Source organism: Pempheris klunzingeri, chromosome 2 (genome assembly GCF_042242105.1).
Source record: "Pempheris klunzingeri isolate RE-2024b chromosome 2, fPemKlu1.hap1, whole genome shotgun sequence".
NCBI lineage: Eukaryota > Metazoa > Chordata > Actinopteri > Acropomatiformes > Pempheridae > Pempheris > Pempheris klunzingeri.
In genome coordinates, this window is record NC_092013.1 from 19,213,934 (window position 1) to 19,233,138 (window position 19,205).

General features: G+C 42.4%; 1 protein-coding gene across 1 annotated transcript in view; it reads left to right on the forward strand.

Annotated features, from left to right (window-relative positions):
* LOC139212258 (neuron navigator 1-like) overlaps window positions 1-19,205 on the forward strand; it is a 52,298-nt gene that overhangs the window by 26,550 nt on the left and 6,543 nt on the right. Inside the window, exons 5-25 of the mRNA XM_070842770.1 lie at window positions 3,313-3,463; window positions 4,817-5,117; window positions 6,386-7,139; window positions 7,630-8,046; window positions 8,990-9,031; window positions 9,125-9,285; window positions 9,825-9,998; window positions 10,740-10,792; window positions 11,224-11,247; window positions 11,767-11,844; window positions 12,887-12,895; window positions 13,995-14,078; window positions 14,497-14,608; window positions 14,724-14,845; window positions 15,556-15,564; window positions 16,143-16,321; window positions 16,556-16,712; window positions 16,878-17,076; window positions 17,632-17,732; window positions 17,832-17,927; window positions 18,307-18,475. Of these exons, the coding sequence (XP_070698871.1) occupies window positions 3,313-3,463; window positions 4,817-5,117; window positions 6,386-7,139; window positions 7,630-8,046; window positions 8,990-9,031; window positions 9,125-9,285; window positions 9,825-9,998; window positions 10,740-10,792; window positions 11,224-11,247; window positions 11,767-11,844; window positions 12,887-12,895; window positions 13,995-14,078; window positions 14,497-14,608; window positions 14,724-14,845; window positions 15,556-15,564; window positions 16,143-16,321; window positions 16,556-16,712; window positions 16,878-17,076; window positions 17,632-17,732; window positions 17,832-17,927; window positions 18,307-18,475 (3,392 nt within the window). The remainder of the gene's footprint in view (window positions 1-3,312; window positions 3,464-4,816; window positions 5,118-6,385; window positions 7,140-7,629; window positions 8,047-8,989; window positions 9,032-9,124; window positions 9,286-9,824; window positions 9,999-10,739; window positions 10,793-11,223; window positions 11,248-11,766; window positions 11,845-12,886; window positions 12,896-13,994; window positions 14,079-14,496; window positions 14,609-14,723; window positions 14,846-15,555; window positions 15,565-16,142; window positions 16,322-16,555; window positions 16,713-16,877; window positions 17,077-17,631; window positions 17,733-17,831; window positions 17,928-18,306; window positions 18,476-19,205) is intronic.

Here is a 19,205-nt window from a genome sequence, read left to right on the forward strand (position 1 = left end):
AACGCATCGATAAACGACACAAAACTTCTTACCAAGAGCGACCGGGTCTCTGCGGTGTTGCCATGGTAACCTGACGGAGGACCTCCGGCCTCTCTGCTCCTCTTTCCTTTTTTGTTCTGTCTTTCTGGGAGGGGGGCGTCGCCTGTCCGGTGGCAGCCTGCTTCTCCCTGCTTCGCTGAGTGGGAGAGGAAAAGGGGGTCTCTCTCTCTCTCTGTGTGTGCTCGCAGTGGATGTTGAATTAGAGTCTGAGCTCTGAGATAAGCGAAGGGACCTGTGCTCACCGCTACACGGTCACAAATGAGCGGCCGTGTTTTGATCGGAAAAGTGCCTCCTCTGCCTCCGGCGCTCCGAGCCAGAAGGACTGTACTTTTTACGCCAAGGTAATTATATTTCTCCCCTGGACACACTGAGCAACTTATTCGACTTTTTTTCAGTTGTAAATTTTATTGGTGTACAATCGTGGCTTTCTTTTCTTTTGCTCTGTAACTATATGTCTAACATCAATGGCTGTTTCTCCTATAGAGACTGTGGTCTAATAGATTTATTCATTAGCTTTAAATCATTCTTATCCCGACCTGGCTTTTCACTAACCTTACAGTAACATTAGCCGATTAGCCTCTCTTTAGTAAAGGATGATTTCGGCTGGTTTCATTCAGGTCTTTGTACATGAATAATGGAATTATACTTGAATACGTTGACAGCACAATGGGGTTATGTATGGAGCCGCATTCTTTATTTGAGTTGTTTTGAAAATAGGCTTGAAATGTGTAAGATGACACTGATTTGGCTCTGGAAATTATAACATCTGTGGAAACACATTTCATGCTCTTGGTGGACACTGCGGTGGTGCTACCACAGCTATCTGTATAATAGAGGATGTCTTCACCACTCACTCAGCCTTAGGCATGCACTCCAGGAGCCTTGTCTTTGCTGTCCTCTATGCAGAAAATAGACACATTGCCAGAAGTGAACTGCAAGATGCATTCTTCTTACAGTGTGCTATTTCATCTGGTTTTATAGTTACAATAAGGATGGGATTATCAGTTCAAGCCCTAAATCTAATCTATCTTCTCTCATTTGTGGTTTTTTTTTTTTGGTTCATCTATCTTTGCAGGGTGCTATGTCATGTCTGTGTGTGTGTGCTTTTAGTGATGCTGTTAGATCCAGGTCCAAGTCTGGACGGTGATTGTAATGGCCGCACCCTGCTCCAACGCACCAATCATCCCTCGGTCTTCTTAAATCAAAACATTTTCACAGCAGTCCAACTCAAATAATACACGGACATACAAATCAGTAAGACGTTGGAGTTGTGCCACAGAAAACAAGAACTTAATTGCCACCCTATGTATGAAGTATGCACTTTGTTAGTGTACTCCCACCCTCTCCGTGTCTGGATTTCACCTCCGAGAGCAGACAGTTTGGTTTGTAATATCAACAGCCCACAGGCCCTCCTGCCTCTTCTTGGGCTGACATCCCTGTGGGGTTATTCATGGCCCTTCTGTCGCCCCAGACAGAGGTGGTATTGTTCAAACATACCATGAACATCTGGGCTTAATGTAGATCACAATTATTCTATTTATTGATGGTGGTATGCGAGAACATTTTAAAAATCCTCAAATCAAACATTAATCTTTGGGTTTTCCCTGGTCGTGTCAAACCTCCTCTCTCAGGGCACGTATCTTTGGCCACAAATCACTTTGCTAAAATGCTGCTTTTATGCACCAGAATGCTCGAAACCAGAAAGTGTCGGTGTAAGCTTCTTCTCTGTTTTACAACTGCGACTACAACTTAACTACAGCCATGTGATTAAATCCAATTCTGAACGTGTATGGGACATTTTTGTCTCCCTGTATTTTTCTATGCAATTCCATGTTCCGTGCCTCTGCTAATTGCAGGCTGCAGACCCGCAAAGAGCATTTTGAGCTCAGTGGGGAAAGCAAAAGAAAGGGAAGAGAACTGAGTCCATTCAAGCAATGACTCAGCTTTAAAGGGTCTTATTAATTTACCTTTTCCACTGTGCCACATCTTTGTATGCCAACATAAATTTGATTACCACCTGTGGTTGCCAGTAGTAATGATGGGGAACGTAATTGTACAAATCCAAGTTGGACTCGCATTTAGTTCTCTGGAGAGATAATTTTTAAATTCAGCAAGGCATTATTGCTTTCCTAAAGCACACAGAAATGTTTTCTCTCCAATTTTAAACTCCCCTCAGACTATGAATTGTTTTGTCCTCCTGTGATGTTTTGGTTGACTGAGAGGCCGCACCTCGCGTTGAACTCCACATACTTATCTACATTTTAAATGTATTCAAATATGAGTGCATCCATGGTTGTCATGCCCAGTAAGCAGCGCCTTTGGGCCGTCCCTGCCTTCTTCACATGAGGGGCCAATCTTCCAGCATGTGTTTTAGGGCGACGCAGGACTTCATCGAGGGGTGGAGGAAAAGGTCAGGGAGGGTTTAGAAGCCTGTCACTCCGATTTCCCCTCATCCTGCCTCTTTAGAGCATACCAGACCGCTCTCTAAACCCTGAGCTGTCAGTCGCTATACTTTTTATTCAGCCTGATTTATCGGCTCATCCTGTAAAGTTTCCCTTGAAGCTACAGTTAAAGATTCCAGTGTGTTGGGCCCCTGTTTAAATCTGCTAGCTTTGCCGTCGTGGTGATTTATCAAATTAATGTGAAACCTATATTTGTTAAGCTTAGAACCAACTCCAAACTGACCGTTTTATTATGATTGCTAGTCATAAGGTTTCCAAATAAGTTGCATTGGTTTGCTAAAAGCTTTAGTTTGTAAAGTAGAGTTTGTTAATGGTGGCTGACACACTGTACATCACAGGCTCTGGCACCACAATCACACTGGATTGGCTCTTACCACTAAGCCAAGTGGCTGTTATACATCTTATCTTTTAAATGCATAAAATCAAAGTTATTTGATACGCAATTAATAAAGGAAAAAGTGCTCAGAAGTACATTATGTGTTGGCTAATTAAGATAAACAGTGAAAAACTTTATTTCATTAAAAGTGAAAGATCCACTCTTGAAGCTCTGCTCACCATATGGTGTGGAGCTCTGATGTATTAGTTGAATCAAAGCAGCTGCAGCCATGTTGGAATTACCTGCTTGTTTGAGCATGCGGACACCTCCAGAGACAGCTTACTGCAGACAGATGGACATATCACTGTATCTGCCAGCCGTCTCACCCTTCAGACACAGATTTCTGCAGCTTTACTGGCTCTGCATTCACAGACGACATCATTTACTTGAAGACAACACTTTGTTTTGCTAAATGGACGTCCTGTCTCGTTTCAGGTGGGATGAGAGCAGCTCCATCAGCAGTGGGCTCAGCGACGGTGACGGTGATGGCTCGGAGAACCTCAGTTCAGAGGAGTTCAACGCCAGCTCCTCCCTTAACTCCCTCCCAAGCACACCCCTGGGATCCAGACGCAACTCTTCTGTTATGGTGAGATGAAATACAGTCTGTGTCAATGTTTATCTTTCCTTTTTATCTTTTATCTTTTTTGGTAAAAGCAGTGTTAAAGATTGCAACCATGGCCTTTCCTTGAAGCATTTACAATGCTTCACAATGTTGTTTACTTTGTATTGTGTGGTAAATGCGAGCCCTTTGTTTTGACAATGCCACAAAAAGACACCACAGACCTCACCTCTGTCATTAAAATGAAACAAAAGAGAAACACGAACAGTCACAGTGCACTAAATCTTTACTGTGGTAATTCTGTGTTTGCTCTGTTTAGAAAATTACATCTAAGCATCCGGAAGTTCCACCGAGCCTTAAAGCCCCTTGTCACTCAAAAATGTGTTTTACTTTGACTTGGATGTTTGACCTTCACTGTGCTGAATGATGTATCTGTTTTCAGGTTTATTAGCTGAAGGTGGAAAGTTTGCACAAGTTTGACTTTGTGATATCACAACTAGAACAGAAGCCAATCATGGTCCAATATGCAACTAACACAAGTGAGATGTGCAAATTTGAAACCTCCAGTGTACGCACTCTTAGCTTGGACTTTACAGTGAAGAAGGAGATGTCTTGTGTTTGGTGCTTAAACTTTTTAAATCAGTAATTTGCACATTCGTACTTTCTGAAAGGGAGGAGGTGTGGATGTAGTTTTAAGAAATCTGAAGAAGGTAAATTAACTTTTTTGGGGAAAAACAAAAACTTTATGACACAAATGATCATTTTAAGCACAATATGTTTGGATGTGTGAAAACATGTCTGGTGGTGATCTTAAAATGTTTCCTTTGGATATTTGGATTTGTTTTTACTTTGTCCACAGGTAAGCAGTTTGTCTTTTTGCTTACTTACATAAAGCTCAGTAGGAAGAAATGAACATTAGTGCCACTCAATGAGCCATCTGCCGCTCTATATCACATTAATAGGGTGCCAAGAATCAGCATGTCCAATTTTGTCCTCAGTGCCACCTCCTCGGTGCACCACATGATGCACGGTGTTGCTGTCTTTTTTTTTGTCCACTGCACAGTCACACTTTACGAAAATAAAGGCTCAAGTTCTCTTCTATTCTTAAATTTTCTTTATTATTCTTTAATGTGTTTATCTACCTCTGAAATGTTCAATCCATAAAAAGTTTTCTTTCTTTTTTTTTTTGTTTTCCTTCCTTTGTCTCCTTTTGTGGTTTTCTTTAATCCTCTCGGGGCGTATCAGTCTATCTCGGCCTCCGTCCCGCTGGAATGCAGCTGAGATGAAAAAAAGATTACAGAGAACAGCCAATTCCATAGATAACAGAGACCATGACTGATGGTTGCCCTCACTATGCCTCTTCCCTTCCTCTCTCTGCAGCTCCGCACTGATGCAGAGAAACGCTCCCTGGTGGAAAGCGGACTTTCTTGGTACAGCGAAGATGGCAAAGCCGGCCACAAGCTCGACAGTTGCAGCTATGACACAGGGAGTCTCAAGACAGAGGCCCCGAGCAAGTGGAGGAAGAAGCCTCCAAGTGTCAGCGAAGATGCAGGGAGTAAAGGAGAATTGAAGAAACCTCACAGTTTGGGTCAACCAGGAAGTTTCAAGAAGGGTCGTAATCCTCCCATAGGCGTGACCTCCCCCATCACCCATACCTCTCAGAGCATGTTGAAAGTTGCAGGTGAGATCTGATGTCATATTCTCATTTTTGCTAATAATGCGTTTCTTATTCTAGGTCTGTCATTTTCTCTGCTTTTCCTCTCTTTTAGGAATTTGGTGAATCACTTCCTTTCAATTGTTTTAACTATAAAATCTATGTCATGCATTATCTCTTCGTATGCTGGATCCAAATGTAAAACAGAGCCTGTTTGTAGAGCAGCCAAGGCAGATATCTGCTTGGTGTCAAGATGAATACGGAAGTGTACCCCTTAGCGCAAGTCAGGTTTTGATTTGTAGCACAGCACAGTATGCTGAAGAGAAAAATGTACCATGAAATCTCATTTCATTGAGAAAAAAAACCCAACTTAGCTTAAAAATCTTAGCTTAAAGGCCAGAGCCATGTTTCTGCTGTTATCTCAGAGAAAGGCCTGTTACTTTACATGTCTGCAGAGACGCTGTGTCTGCCATCTGCAGCAACTACATTTATTTAATCCCCCAAAACATGCAATGATTAAATAATACGCTAAGGTTGAGTTCCAGTATCAACAATTCTTGGCCTTTCATTTTAATTTCCTTAGCTTCAAATATGAGTGATTAAAATGAGATGTGATTGTATGTATTCTGGCTACAGTTTTGGAAAGAAAAGGGAAAAAGATGCATTTTTAAGGCTTTTGCCGTCTTAGGTTTACAGAATGACTCTAAGAGGTCAGCTGTATTGTATTTGCTTGTATGAGTTCACTCTAATAGTAACTTTACCTCTCGCCTGAACCCCAAGTAAAAAATCTTCTTTCTTTTTTATAAATCCTTAAATCCTCACATATTAAGCAGCTTATACTTAAGTGATCCATATGGATCATGTTTGGATTGATTAGGACTTGGATGTGTCTTATGATATATGGATTAAAGACTTTAATTCTGCATAATTCTGTTGGTGAGTCACACTCAATGTTGGAGGCACATAAAAGCTCTTGTCAGTAAAATATATTTTATCTCAGCAGTAATGGCTGGAGTAATATGTACATTTAGAGAGAAATGATGTATGACAGAGCTGATTCATTTAAGTCTGGTTGTTATCGTGTTTACTGTTCTTACTGGTCCATCAGCCCGTCCAGTCTGTCTGTTCATTTATGATTTATCCCTCTATTGTTTAGTGGCTTATTCTTGTCAGGGTCATGGTGGCAACAGAGCACCCTTGTTCCTCCTGATCATCATGACGTCATCACATGAAATTGTTATTACAACTGCCATAATGTTGTTATTCAACTGTGCAATGTGTCTCTCTTTATGTAGCACTTAAAAGTGAGAAGCCACTGGATAAATCCAAGATTTCAGTCAAAACTGCCTGTCTACAACGGTCTCGCTCAGATGCTGGCAGGGATCATCACGGAGAGCACCGCAAGCCCCCGTCAGGTTTAGTTAAACCCACTGCTGGAGCTTCCTTTGGCTACAAGAGACCACCAACAGCCACTGGTACAGCCACTGTTATGACAGCAGGGGGCACCACCATCTCCAGTGGCTCTGCCACTGTGGGGAAAACCCCCAAGTCATCTGGCATTCCTGTGAAGCCTGTGGGAGGAGGAACACCCTCGGGTCGAAAGAACAGTTTTGATGCGAGCAGTGAGCAGAGCTTCCTGGGGCCAAACGCCCGAAACAGCATCCAGTACCGCAGCCTGCCTCGGCCGGCCAAATCAAGCACGCTCAGTGTGATTGGTCGCCCTGCATCTCGGCCTGTCAGCGGTACCATTGACCCCAGTCTGTTGAGTTTGAAACCTGTGCCCATGGCCTCCACGGGCCCCAGGGTTAAAGAGCTTAGCAGTAGCAGCAGTAAAACAGCTAATCGAACGTGCACAGGCCCAGTGAACCAGACAGACCGGGAGAAGGAAAAGGAAAGAGCCAAGGCCAAGGCTGTGGGTGCTGACATAGACTGTGGTTCTCTGAAAGGAGAGGAGACTCAGTCCACAGGAGAGTCTACTGTGAAACTGCACGGCCTGAGACGGACCAGCAGCAGCAAATACCCTGAACTGTCATCACCCACCACACCAAGGTGTCTCATTTTAATATTTATTTAAAGAGTTGAATTACAGAATTACAAAAAACTACAAAAGAAATCTCTCTAGCCTCCAGTGGTATCAAGAAGTGTTACTTTCCCCTCTATTTTTATTTTCTAGTAGTATGTAGCCATTTAGCTACATTAGCTTTGCTTTTACATGCTCAGGATCTCAGCTTCCCCCCAAAACACCACCAACATGTGATTGAAGCAGCAGCTCAGTGGCACCTACAGGATTGAAAAATGACATCTTAAAAATTCAACAGCAGTATCTCTTCTCAGTTACCCACTATGAGCTCACTTCTTAATGCAGAAACAGTCAAGAGTAATGATAACAGTGTTTGGATTAATGTTGCTGTTGACATTTAGAGGCAGAAATCTCGAAACCTTTCTTAACATTATACACTGGGTTGTTTTGAACATTGTGATTGAGGGCTTTCCCCTAGTTTCTATATTTTAACATCTTTTTTTCATGCCCGATCCATAGGATGCTGAATACTAAGTCTCTGGGTCGTCCACCCAGCTTGGCTCACCTGGACAAGGTCAACTCCAACAGTCTTGACTCCTGTGTGATCATCCAGGACCTCCCGCCCAAAGTCCCCCCTTATTCCAAGCTGCAGGACTTGGCTGGTTCCCACACCTCCTCCCGCCTCACCCCCAGCCCAGCGCCTGTGCTCCACATCGACTCTCCCGGCACCTACACCAGTGAAAGCCTGAGTCTGAGTGGCTCACCGCTGCTCTACCCCAAGCTGTCTGGCATGCACCGCAGCATGGAGTCCCTGCCCCTCCAGATGAGCGTGCCTTCCAGTGCAAGGTTTATCAAAACTGAGATGCACGGCAAGGAAGAGAGGGGTACAGGAACCTGGGGCGCTGGAAGCAGAACATCCCTCAACCTCACAGATACGTACGTCTCATCTCAAAAAGTATCTGATGTCCATTGTGTCAAAGTTTGTATTTGTGACAAAATGTGATTCCGTTATTTTTTTTTGTCCTCAGTGGATATTGTGGTTTTGACTAAATTAGTGTGAAGGAATAACTAATAACTAACTTATTGTAGACTATGTGAGACTTTATATTTGAGGTGAGAACAAACACAGTGTTTCTTATCACAAACCAACTAGTTTGGTCACTTGTGGTTAAAATCATAAACACAGTTTTACTATGTTAAATTACAGGGATGGAAAAATAACCCACAAATTTGAGTTGTTTTAACTCAATAGTCATTCAATCTGTATCTTAATCTTAATTTCTTCTTAACCAAGGAATGCATATTCTTCAAGACACCTAAGTGCACATGTGGTGCTGGCACTAATGTATCAAAGGTGTAAGTAAAAAGAAAATTGAAAGAAAGTTATTTGAGTAAAAGGCCTTTTATTGCCACTTTTCCATCTTCCCATGAACCAATACTGTTAAAAGTAACTACATTTATCCAAGCAGCTGATAGTGTGAAACATAATGTCCAGTTGGCAATTGAACCTCAATATGAAGACAACATCGGGCTATAAGTTTCTTGGCAGCTGACATACCAGCCAACCATATTTTATGTGCATTTTCCGGCAATGGAAACTCTGAGGTGTCATTTTGAAAATGGAGGGCTGGATCCGCCTGTCAAGGTGGAGATGGTCCGAACTATTTCTTGCCAAAGGAATGTACTTTTAGGCAATCACATGCTGTGTGCACAGTGTGCCATATGGGCTAGATGAACAAAAAGGATTAGCAGATAAACCCATGAGATGTTTTACCCAGGAGTAATGCAGGTCCTGACAAATCAAACCATTATATTATTGTTGTGTTTTTCACAATAGCTGTTTTTCTCAAGTAATCACGCTTTCTTCTCTACTTTACAGATTGCAGGCGGACAGAAATACCTTGCCGAAGAAAGGCTTAGAGTACGTCAAAACAATTGTTGTCCGAGCATCTATTTGAAATCTCACATGATGTATCGTCATCATTTGAAGCTAAACTGACTTCTCTTTTCTCAGACGTTACGGCTCAAGCCTGTCGGAGAGCGACGGAAGCAAACCAGGAAGGCGCCACTCCCACACCATAACCAGCATGACAGAGAGCGATACCCCCCCTCAGCTGCCTTCTCCCACCCGCCCTCTCCACCCCTCCTCCAGCAAAGCCCCTCTCACCAACGTGGGTGAGTCCTCTTGCTCCAACTGGGCTGCCAAGTTCTAAAAACACTCACTGTTTGAGCTTTGAAACTAATGAGAGTTGAGATCTTTGATAAGCCGTCCATCTTGCTGTTGATTATCACTGAGGACAGGGGTATTAAGTTCACACTGAGGGGAAAGACTGGCTTAGTTTTTACAGGTAAGAAGTGTTGACACAAGTTGTCAATAGATCCAGTCTTGTCTGAATGATTAAGCGATGACAATTTATTATAGTGTCAGATGTGACCATGTGAATATTACTATCCTGTATCTGCTCTCATGTAGACTTGAGTTAAAGTCTGAAATATGCTGGAGATGGAGGCAATAGGGGGTCAAGTCAGGCTATATTTATCTCTTCGACTGTTGTGGAACCGTAGTGTTGCCTTTCACTGAGTCATCAGAATAGAGGCGCTATACCTAGATGCACTATATGTGTAAGTGTGTGTGTAAGAGAGAGTGTTTCTCTACAGTACTTCATCCTACAGTACCACTCACTGTTTTTACAAACGTTTCTGTTTTATGATAGTCGCCCCAATTTCTAGTGGCACCCCGAGGATATCACGCTCCAACAGCATAGGCCCCCCCAGTGAGTCAGCCTGCGATCTCTATGGATCCTCCCCCCTTGGCAGCAGTATGTCCCTGGCTGACCGGCCAAAAAGCATGATGCGGTGTGGATCCTTCCGTGAACCAGGGGATGATGGTGAGCCTGCTCAGCCGGCCTCCCTGCAGGGGAGTCACCCAACACAGCCTCAAATTAAACAAAACTGTCCGCTCATGCAGCACTCAATCTGTTAAGTTAAATGTCAGAAGGGCATTTGTTTTTTATAAACAAAGAAAATGGAAAGGAGTCTTGGTGCCTCCATTTAAGATTGATAGTGAGTTGTATGAGGATTTAAAGGCACTATCTGTGATCCAAATGTAAACGACTTCAACCAATAATTTAAACCTGCTTTCACTCTGAAATATTTGGCAGGTCTTTTAGATAGATAGTCGGATAGATAGATGACTTTATTAATCCCCAAAGGGAAATTAAATTGCCATAGCAGCCAGGTACATCTGAATACAATAAGAACACTATAAAAAAAGAAAGAGGAGAATCAAAAGTGCAGGCTAAAGTGCATAATGGTGCAAAATGATGATTATAATAACAATAGTGGGGATGATAATGTACGAATTACTATTGTATAATGAGTTATGCTGTTGCGTATGCAAAAATATATTGTATACACACACACACACACACACACAAATAATGTAATGATATATAACATCAGTACAGTGTATATGTATATTTAACTCACATTCTAGCACTAAAAAGCTCTAATCAAGTCCTCAGTGTATTTCAATGCTATAACAAAGATTTGTTTACATTAGTATTGTTCTCAAATACATAATTAGTTACTTTTAATAGTAAATCAAATCTCTGTCTTTCCTGTTTCAGTGCACGGCTCTGTGCTCTCATTGGCGTCCAATGCTTCATCCAACTACTCTTCGGTGAGTAAACACAGTCGTATGTACAGTATAATGTTACTTTTCCTAGAGTTTAGTGCTTTGTGACTTCAGTTTACAATTTCTCCTGTCTTCAAAAACCAAAGCGATCATTTAATTAAGCAAAGAATTTCCTCCACTACAGCTAATGTGGGCAAATTGCCTCAATCATAATGATGCATTGCCTTTTTTGACATTCAGGAGAATCTTTCATGCGTTATATTAAATGACCTTAAATCCACCCCATGCTGGTTACTCCTAATGACCTGATATTGCATTCTGTGAATGGACCACTATTCAGTGCCTCTCTTTCGCGACTGTCATCTCTATAAGACTTCAGTGATGTACTTTTACTGTGGATAAGTAGTTGCCCCTAAAGTTAATACTGTGCCTTACCCCTCTGTATTGTTTATTTGCTTCCATCATGCCCTCTTTAGAATGAGGAGAGGATACAAGGAGAGGTAAGGCCAACGTGCCATGACTCTTCAACTTGCATTGTGCCTTTCCTCCACGTCATCTGTCAGTCATTTCCTGTTGAAACAGGGTCATTCATCAGATAGTGTTATCAGTGCTCAGTGAAGTCTGTGACCACGGATCTGAGCTCATAACTCAGTTCATTTTGTCTTATCTCTAATATTCTTTGTCCTTCAGCATTACCTGCTCACATTTAATAAGACGATTTTCAGACCCCATAAAACTCTCAGTGCATGAGAAAAGTGGTAGAAATCAACTGATTTAACATCTATTGGTTTGGAGTGTATTTGCCTACTGTCTGTTGTGGTGCAATAACTTTCTTGTTTTGTTGTTTGCATATTTTTGTTTTTATTGTCAAACAAAACTACACATTTCAACACATTCAGCTGCTGCATTATAATAATAAAAGCCTGTATTAATATCCTCAACACATGTAGCTTTTTGTGTGGTGGACCGTATAATACACTGTTAATACCGCAGGGGCTTACTTTTCAATTTGTCCACAGCAAATCCGCAAGTTGAGGCGAGAGCTGGAAAACTCCCAAGAAAAGGTTGCCGACTTGACCATGCAGCTCTCTGCCAATGTACGTATGATTCACGTTGGCATCTTTTCATAAACTCAGTTGTTAATGCATGCCAAATCTTTTAGTCCAAGATGGAGATTACACCTCCTTTAACTCACTGACGATGCACCCCACATCCAAATGAAACGCAGGAACCCCTTTTAACAGGTATATCTAATATCTGTCCTGCATTTTTGTGAGGGTGAGATGTGGGGTGCGGATGGTGTGAATCCTTGCTCACTTAGGAAAATAAGGATCGCTTTAGATAACTGTAGATGCCAAGGCATAGCTCTGGCATCTGTCCGACTTGCAGGGAGTAAGATAGACAACCAGTCATAAGATATCAAGGATCTACCAACCTCGGGCTTTTCCGAATTATGTTTTGAGACATTACTTGATAGCTGAAAGTGGGTGGATGACAGGAAACACCCGAAAAATTCAAGAAAGGTTCCCGGGGTTGCAGTTCACGGTCAGTGCCATAACCAGTGGACTGGGGTGCCCCCTGTCACTTTGGCCTCACAGCAGACTTTCTATGCTTCCAGTTCTCTCACAGCAACTCACATCTTTCCACTGTTGCTTTGATCCTTCAGCACTGCAGTATTGATAGACGCCTTAACCTTAACCCTCAATACTTGCCTTTAACCCTTTGATTGAACCAGCCGAGAAATATTGCACCCCTGCTTCCTCTTAAAGTCTCACCCTGCAGCTTCTAGATGCTTGACTCTGGCTGTTTGAATCACACTCAACTTTTACTTTAACACCACCTAACCACTGATCCTGATCTAATAATAGGCAACCAGTATGAACTACAGTCTCCTATTGCACATTTTACCCTCTGCCTCTGCTAACTAACTTGGGTGTTTTGAACATATTAAGTGACTGTGCAAAGCCTGTGTGTGTGAGTCTGTCTTTCCGCATATGTTTTACTGTATAAGAAGTATAATCCCATTCCTAACACCACTATCCCTCTCTTTTACGTTCTTGGTTGTATTGCTGGCTGGACTCGTTGCTGCCCCCTGCCTGCCTCCCGCTGACCCACACCTCTGGATGCTGGGTATAGCAGCTGGGCCAGGTTTGTTGCACACCTCCGTTGGGCTCGCTGCGTGGCACAGCTGACCTCATCACCTACCGTGAAGCATGTTGACAAGGGCTGCAACTAATAATTATTTTCATGTTGAATTTTAACTTTTTCACTTGGTTTCTAAAATGTCAGAACAGAGTGAAAATGAATGATTTCAATTCAACTGGCTAATTAATCAGCAAATTTTCTCTGCACCCATTTCTGACTAATTCTGATAGCTCTCTTAGATTTGAAGACTGTTGCAGCAAGATACCACACATGCAGTACTAACCTTTGGGATACAACTTATAGACATTAGAGAGAAATGCAGTTCTGTAAAAGAAAGAGATAAAGACTTTCCTGTGATGTAAGACACTTAAGCAACCGTAGCGTAGGTCTGCTTTTATTGGGGAAACATCGAGAAGTTGAATTTTTATTGAGTCCTTTTGATCCCCTGAAAGATTTTTTTCTTGGGAGGTCTCTAACATCATTCAAGCAGATTCAAAGAGCAGCAGAATATTCTATTGTCATATAAATGTATCCCAAAGAAATACCTTTGCAAGATACAAACAAATGAGGAAAGGAATTATGGGCTGGCCAAACTTAACAGAGGGAAGGGAACAATGGGCTGATCTCCCTCAGCTATCAGCTGACACACCATAAGCCTTCATGTAGAGTTTATCACAATGTCTTGACAAATTCCACATGACGCTGTCCTCCATGGGTTTTAAAAGATTTTTAATTGTGAGAGAAATGCACTGCAACGCGCCGCCATCAGCAGAAATAGTGCGAGACATCCCAGCCTAAAGGTCAAACATGCTACATGAGGTTGACGAGGTTTGTCCCCCCCAGCGCCACACCACTGCCCTCCCTCACCACCATTACCCTAACGTCCTCTTTCATCTCTGACATCATCCACAGCTGTCCGCTACTCCATCCCCTCCCTCCTCTCCCAGCAGATGGAGAAAGCCATTTGCTTGATGTGCTGTGAACGTGTGAGGCTGCAGACTGATTCGATGCAGCCGGTGACTCATACCTGTCTGCTGTCTCAACCCCCCCACTCGTCTCTGTCTCTCTCTGTCTCCTTCTACCTCTGTGTCTTCCTCCAAAGGCCAACCTGGTGGCGGCATTTGAGCAGAGTCTGGCGCTGATGACTGCACGCCTGCAGACCCTGTCGGCCTCCTCGGACCAGAAGGTATCTTGTTGATCACATGTTGCTAATGAATATTATACAACCGATGAAAGTGAAGAGAAAAGTCTGTGACACGTAAACAAACCAGCAATTGAAAGCTGAATGTCACTGTAAAGAAATAGTTGTACTGATACCCAACAAATACATGATGAAGTTAAACTATTTTGTCACCGTTCTACTGCTTTATATTGCACCCTGGCTGTGAAAGAGAAGGTACAAGGTGACATAGCTGTGTTGGAAATGAGATGTGGGTCAAAGGCTTGCATGGCGGGATTTCCACGTTGTCATCAGCCACTCAACGCAGCCTGTCATCCTCAGTGAAAGTGGATAGACAGTGCACACTCCTCACTTCAGAAGAATGGTGGTTCAGTTACTAATGTGCAAGCTAAGATGAACACACGTTATAATTCTCCCTCTACAGGACTCAGAGCTCAATGACCTGAAGGACACTATTGAAAATCTGAGGGTCAAAAATACAGAGGCCCAAGAAATCATTCACGGGGCTCTAAGCAATCAAGACATCGCACCTAAAGGTACAGAATATACTGGGCATGTAGACTCCTGTCCACAACGCATGGAAAGATGAAGATAGGAATTTCTAATGCTCCCCTACCAATATTCAATGTGCTCTTCTCTCCTTGTATTAAGAAATGCTGATCAATCGCCAGAACTCCTCAGAAAGCATCTGCAGCCTCACCAGCACCACCAGCCACTCGAGTATGGGTAGTCTTAAAGAGCAGGACGCCAAGAAGAAGAAGAAGAAGAGCTGGGTGAGGACACACAGGCAGAATAAAGTCACTATGATTAGAAATACTGTGGGGGTATATGAGTTTTGTCAGTCACTGACAAATTAGTTTTACATCACAGTTGCAGCACACTGCCATGTATGGTGGCACCCAGATAAACGCATGTTTATGAACCAGACATGTTCTTCAGATCATTAGAGAAAGGGATAGAGGCCCCCAATACAGTTTTGATATAGAATTATACAGCTCATCTGGGTTTGCAATTGGTCTAATATCTCACCAATGTTGAATTCAAACTTGTCTGGTTTAGCCCTCGATCATCAAATCAAAAACAGATCTTTTTTGTCACATGCTCATACTGTACAATATGTGTGGTGGAATGCAGGGTTGCGTACTCTTGAGTTTGTGCTCAAAAGGCTACAAAAAGCAATTACAAACAAACTACAATTATAATAAAGGAAAAAAAAAAAGTTCAGTGATTTAAAAATAATAAATGGATGTAATACAAGCATTCAAAGCATACATTTGTGTAGGCCTACAACATTGGTGAGGTGTTATCAGTTTTATTATGCTGGATTTGATCTGAAAAAAGATGTCAGTCAGCCGCTGTCCTACTTTGTTCTCCTGCATGTGTGTGTGTGTGTGTGTGTGTGATTCTCCTCCTATCCTGATCCAAATCTGTTATTAAGTATGACTCTGGTCTTTCCCTCATGCTGCCCTGCTTTTTATTTTAGGTCTTTGAGGTGAGTGATGTTGCTATAGTAAATAACAGCCCTCCCCTTCCTCAGCCTGCATGCCCTTAATGAGTCATACTTGTGAAACATTCCTCCTCGTCTTTCTAAACTTGATTCACAGAACAACTTTGTACCATGTTTTGATCATATTGACTTAAACGACAGATTCTTGGTTCTGTGTTATAAAGTAATCTGCATGCCACTAAACTGTTCTGTTATGCTGTTGAACTCCGACGGCCGTCGCTGCTCTCATTTCATTCACACATCCCACGTATCTCTGCTATGAGCGTTACTGGGTGATATGTTTTGTGTAGAATTTCATCCGTTTTAAGTCCTGCAAATCTAACGTTACACCAAGTCATGGTTTGGAAATGTATTTCTACCCACTGCTACCTCAAAATACATAAACCACTACAAGCTACATACATTAGGAATTAGGAAAAAATACTGTGCATACAAGAAGGTTAAAAAGCGTGGAAGACTCTCTGGCAAACATGGCTTGTCTGAAGCGAATTGTATCATACTCCGCCATAGCTTTTAGATGCATTGCTTACTGTGTACCGGTCTCATATTTCTTCTCTGTACAGCTACGCAGCTCCTTCAACAAAGCCTTTAGTAAGAAGGGCTCCAAGTCAACAGGGCCGTACGCTGACATTGAGGAAATTTCCACCCCAGAATCCTCTGCACCTTCCTCCCCCAAAGTCCACCATGATGGAGATAATCCTCAATCGTCAATGAAATCCTCAGCCTCTGCATCATCATCGGGGTAAACCTCTCCCTGCAATGATCTCCTCATCTGACAGATCAGAAAATATCGCAGCAGCAAATTTTTTTAACACTGTAACATGAAGAAATTAGATAAGATAATAGTCCTAATTCAGATGGTTTCTGTCATTTTCAAATTTAGCATTTGAAAATGAGGTTTCTGGATGCCAGTCTGATGATACATGCTACATTCACACATCTCTAATGTTGCCTTGTTTAAACCGTATATCTCCAGAGTCTGTGAAGGAGGTGAGGTGGCGGATGATAAGGTTGTATCAGAGCTGCGTTCAGAGCTGTGGGAGAAGGAGCGTAAACTGACGGACATCCGCCTGGAGGCTCTAAGCTCTGCTCATCACCTGGAGCAGCTGCAGGATGCCATGACCAACATGCAGGTATGTGGGATTCGTTCGCCTTGTAATGTCATTTATTTTCTAGTTAGATGTCTAATGCATGTATGCTGTTATGTGTTGTAATCTGTCAGGTCTACCTGCCCTCTTTTTATTATTAAAAAGTGGCATTTATGGAAATTGCAGTAACACTTGTGATTTTGTCTGTAGAAGACAGTGGAGAACCTGAAGGCTGAGAACGACCATCTGAAGACAGGTGGGCTGTCCCCCTGTCCATCTCCTGGCCCCTCCAGCTCCGTCTCCCAGTCCTCAGGTCTCACTGCTCTGGGAGGTTCATCACCTCGACAGTCAGTGGCCATGAATATGCCCAAAAGCTACAGCAGAGGGCTGAATGAGGGGAGCAGCTCAGGTGCAGTTCACCCGCTGACATATTGACATTTTAGAGTCAGAATAGTTTTGCAAGTGTAGCAAACAAGTCGGCACAGAACTTGGATTAAATTGTATTCACACAAACGCTAAAAATGAATTATTGTAAATATTATCTGGCATGGCCTTGAACGTACAGTGTGAATTAGTTGAGATGACTGGAGTGTCTCTCTAGAGACATGTCTACTCAGTCCTATTATACCTTCTGTGTGTAATACAGACTGTTTTATTTTATACTTAGCTCAGATGTTTAAGTACAGCAGATACACCCTCTGGCCTGTAAATGCACCACCCACAAGAAAAAAAGAGGCACATAGTATTCATTGTATTTTCACATTTTTTCCAATACCAATTATTAATCTCGTTTAAAAAAAAACTCCCTGCTTTTATTTTGAAGGTCTGATGCCCATATAACTTCACTCAGTGCTCCTTACTTCCAATATACGTATTTTTTACCCTTCATGGTTTACTAATATGGACATGTGAATTTACCACCACAAACTGCTACAGAAACATCATCTTTTTATTTACTCCTCAGCAGACGTCCTCTCTGCAGATTCTCTCAGCCTCTCCTCACAGAGAGACGATCACCGTGTTAGGGTGGTGGTTTGTGTAGCAGATTTGCATGTCTTCAAAGATGTAAGTATTTATTTTTTTTCTTCATCTTTCCTTCTTCACACCGATAAACATGTTTGTAAATCCTCTGTATCGCCTCTTTGTTGGACTTTGCATCCACAGGAGGTCAAACAGCAGGACCTCTTTGTGGGCACCGTCAGGGTGAACGGCAGGATGGACTGGCCCATGCTGGATTCAGCTGTCAGCCAGGCCTTCAAGGTGAGCGGCCTTCTCCTGACGACTCCATTCAATGTGACCGGTCCAAGAACTGAATGTACAGTTTACGTCAAGCGCGTCAAGTTCGTGATCCAGCTGTCACATTAAATTTAGCTGGTTGTTACTTCAGAGAGTTTAACTGCCGCACACAGGTGGAAACTTGGATGCATAAATAGGGTCTCGCTGGTTTAATTCGTAATATGTAGATGCCCAATAAAACCAAAGGGCTCGTGAGCAGGAGCTTGGCACACGCATATACAAATCATGTTTACTTTCACCTTTGGCAGGTATTGGAAGTTAGCCTGGAAACATCACATGGGCCACTGTTTGTCTGCACACAATAAATACTTTATGTCAGATTCACTCTTTTTCTTTTTTCCAGGTGTACATAGCTAAGGTGGACCCCACATCTAGTCTGGGCCTGTCTACAGACTCCATCTACAGCTACAGCATGGGCCACATTAAGAGAGTGCTGGGAGGAGAAGCCCCAGAGACACAGCCCTCTCGCTGCATGTCCCGAGGCCCCATCAGCATCACAGTGGCTCTGAAAGGTCTGTGGACAAATGTCTTAGTAACTGAAGTAGAAAATCATATTTGGATTTAAAATTGAACAGTTACCTCCACTGATTTGGAGGTAAATTCATTCAGATGACATAAATGATTAGATTAGATTAAGTGAGATACATTTTATAAGCAACAGTGGAATTCAGCGTTATCATACATTGTTCATTTAGAAAACTTTTTCCAGAAAGCACTGATTTAGTAATAATTACTTCAGTGCTTGCTCAAAGACAATATTTTGTAAAAATCTAGACAAAGCAGGAGGTGTTTTTTACCTCTAATACAACAAGATAAACGTCCGAATGTGTTCTGCTTTTTCTTCCATTTGGAAACCACACATCTTTTGATTAAAAGCTGCGCCCACGCACATATTGACGGATACAGAATCAGGTTTCTTCGGTCAATCAGATCTTTTGCATCAGCAATGTTGTGTTAATCTGAGGAGGAACGGTATGATCCAAGTCTCACTGAGTGCAAATCCTCATGTCTGTCTGCTTATCAGAGCGACACATTTGGGTCTGTCTGTCTCTATTGCTGTTTAATCTAGTGTTGCTTTTTTCCACCGCTTTACAACTCTGCTTTATGTTTAACGTGCGTTTCATCACGTTGAACTGTGAAGTGTCTTCATTGACGACCAAAACATAGACTCAAATGACCCCTCGGCAGCTGACATTATATTTTGCTTTTCCAGAAATAGCCACAGTCATCAAAGATATGCCT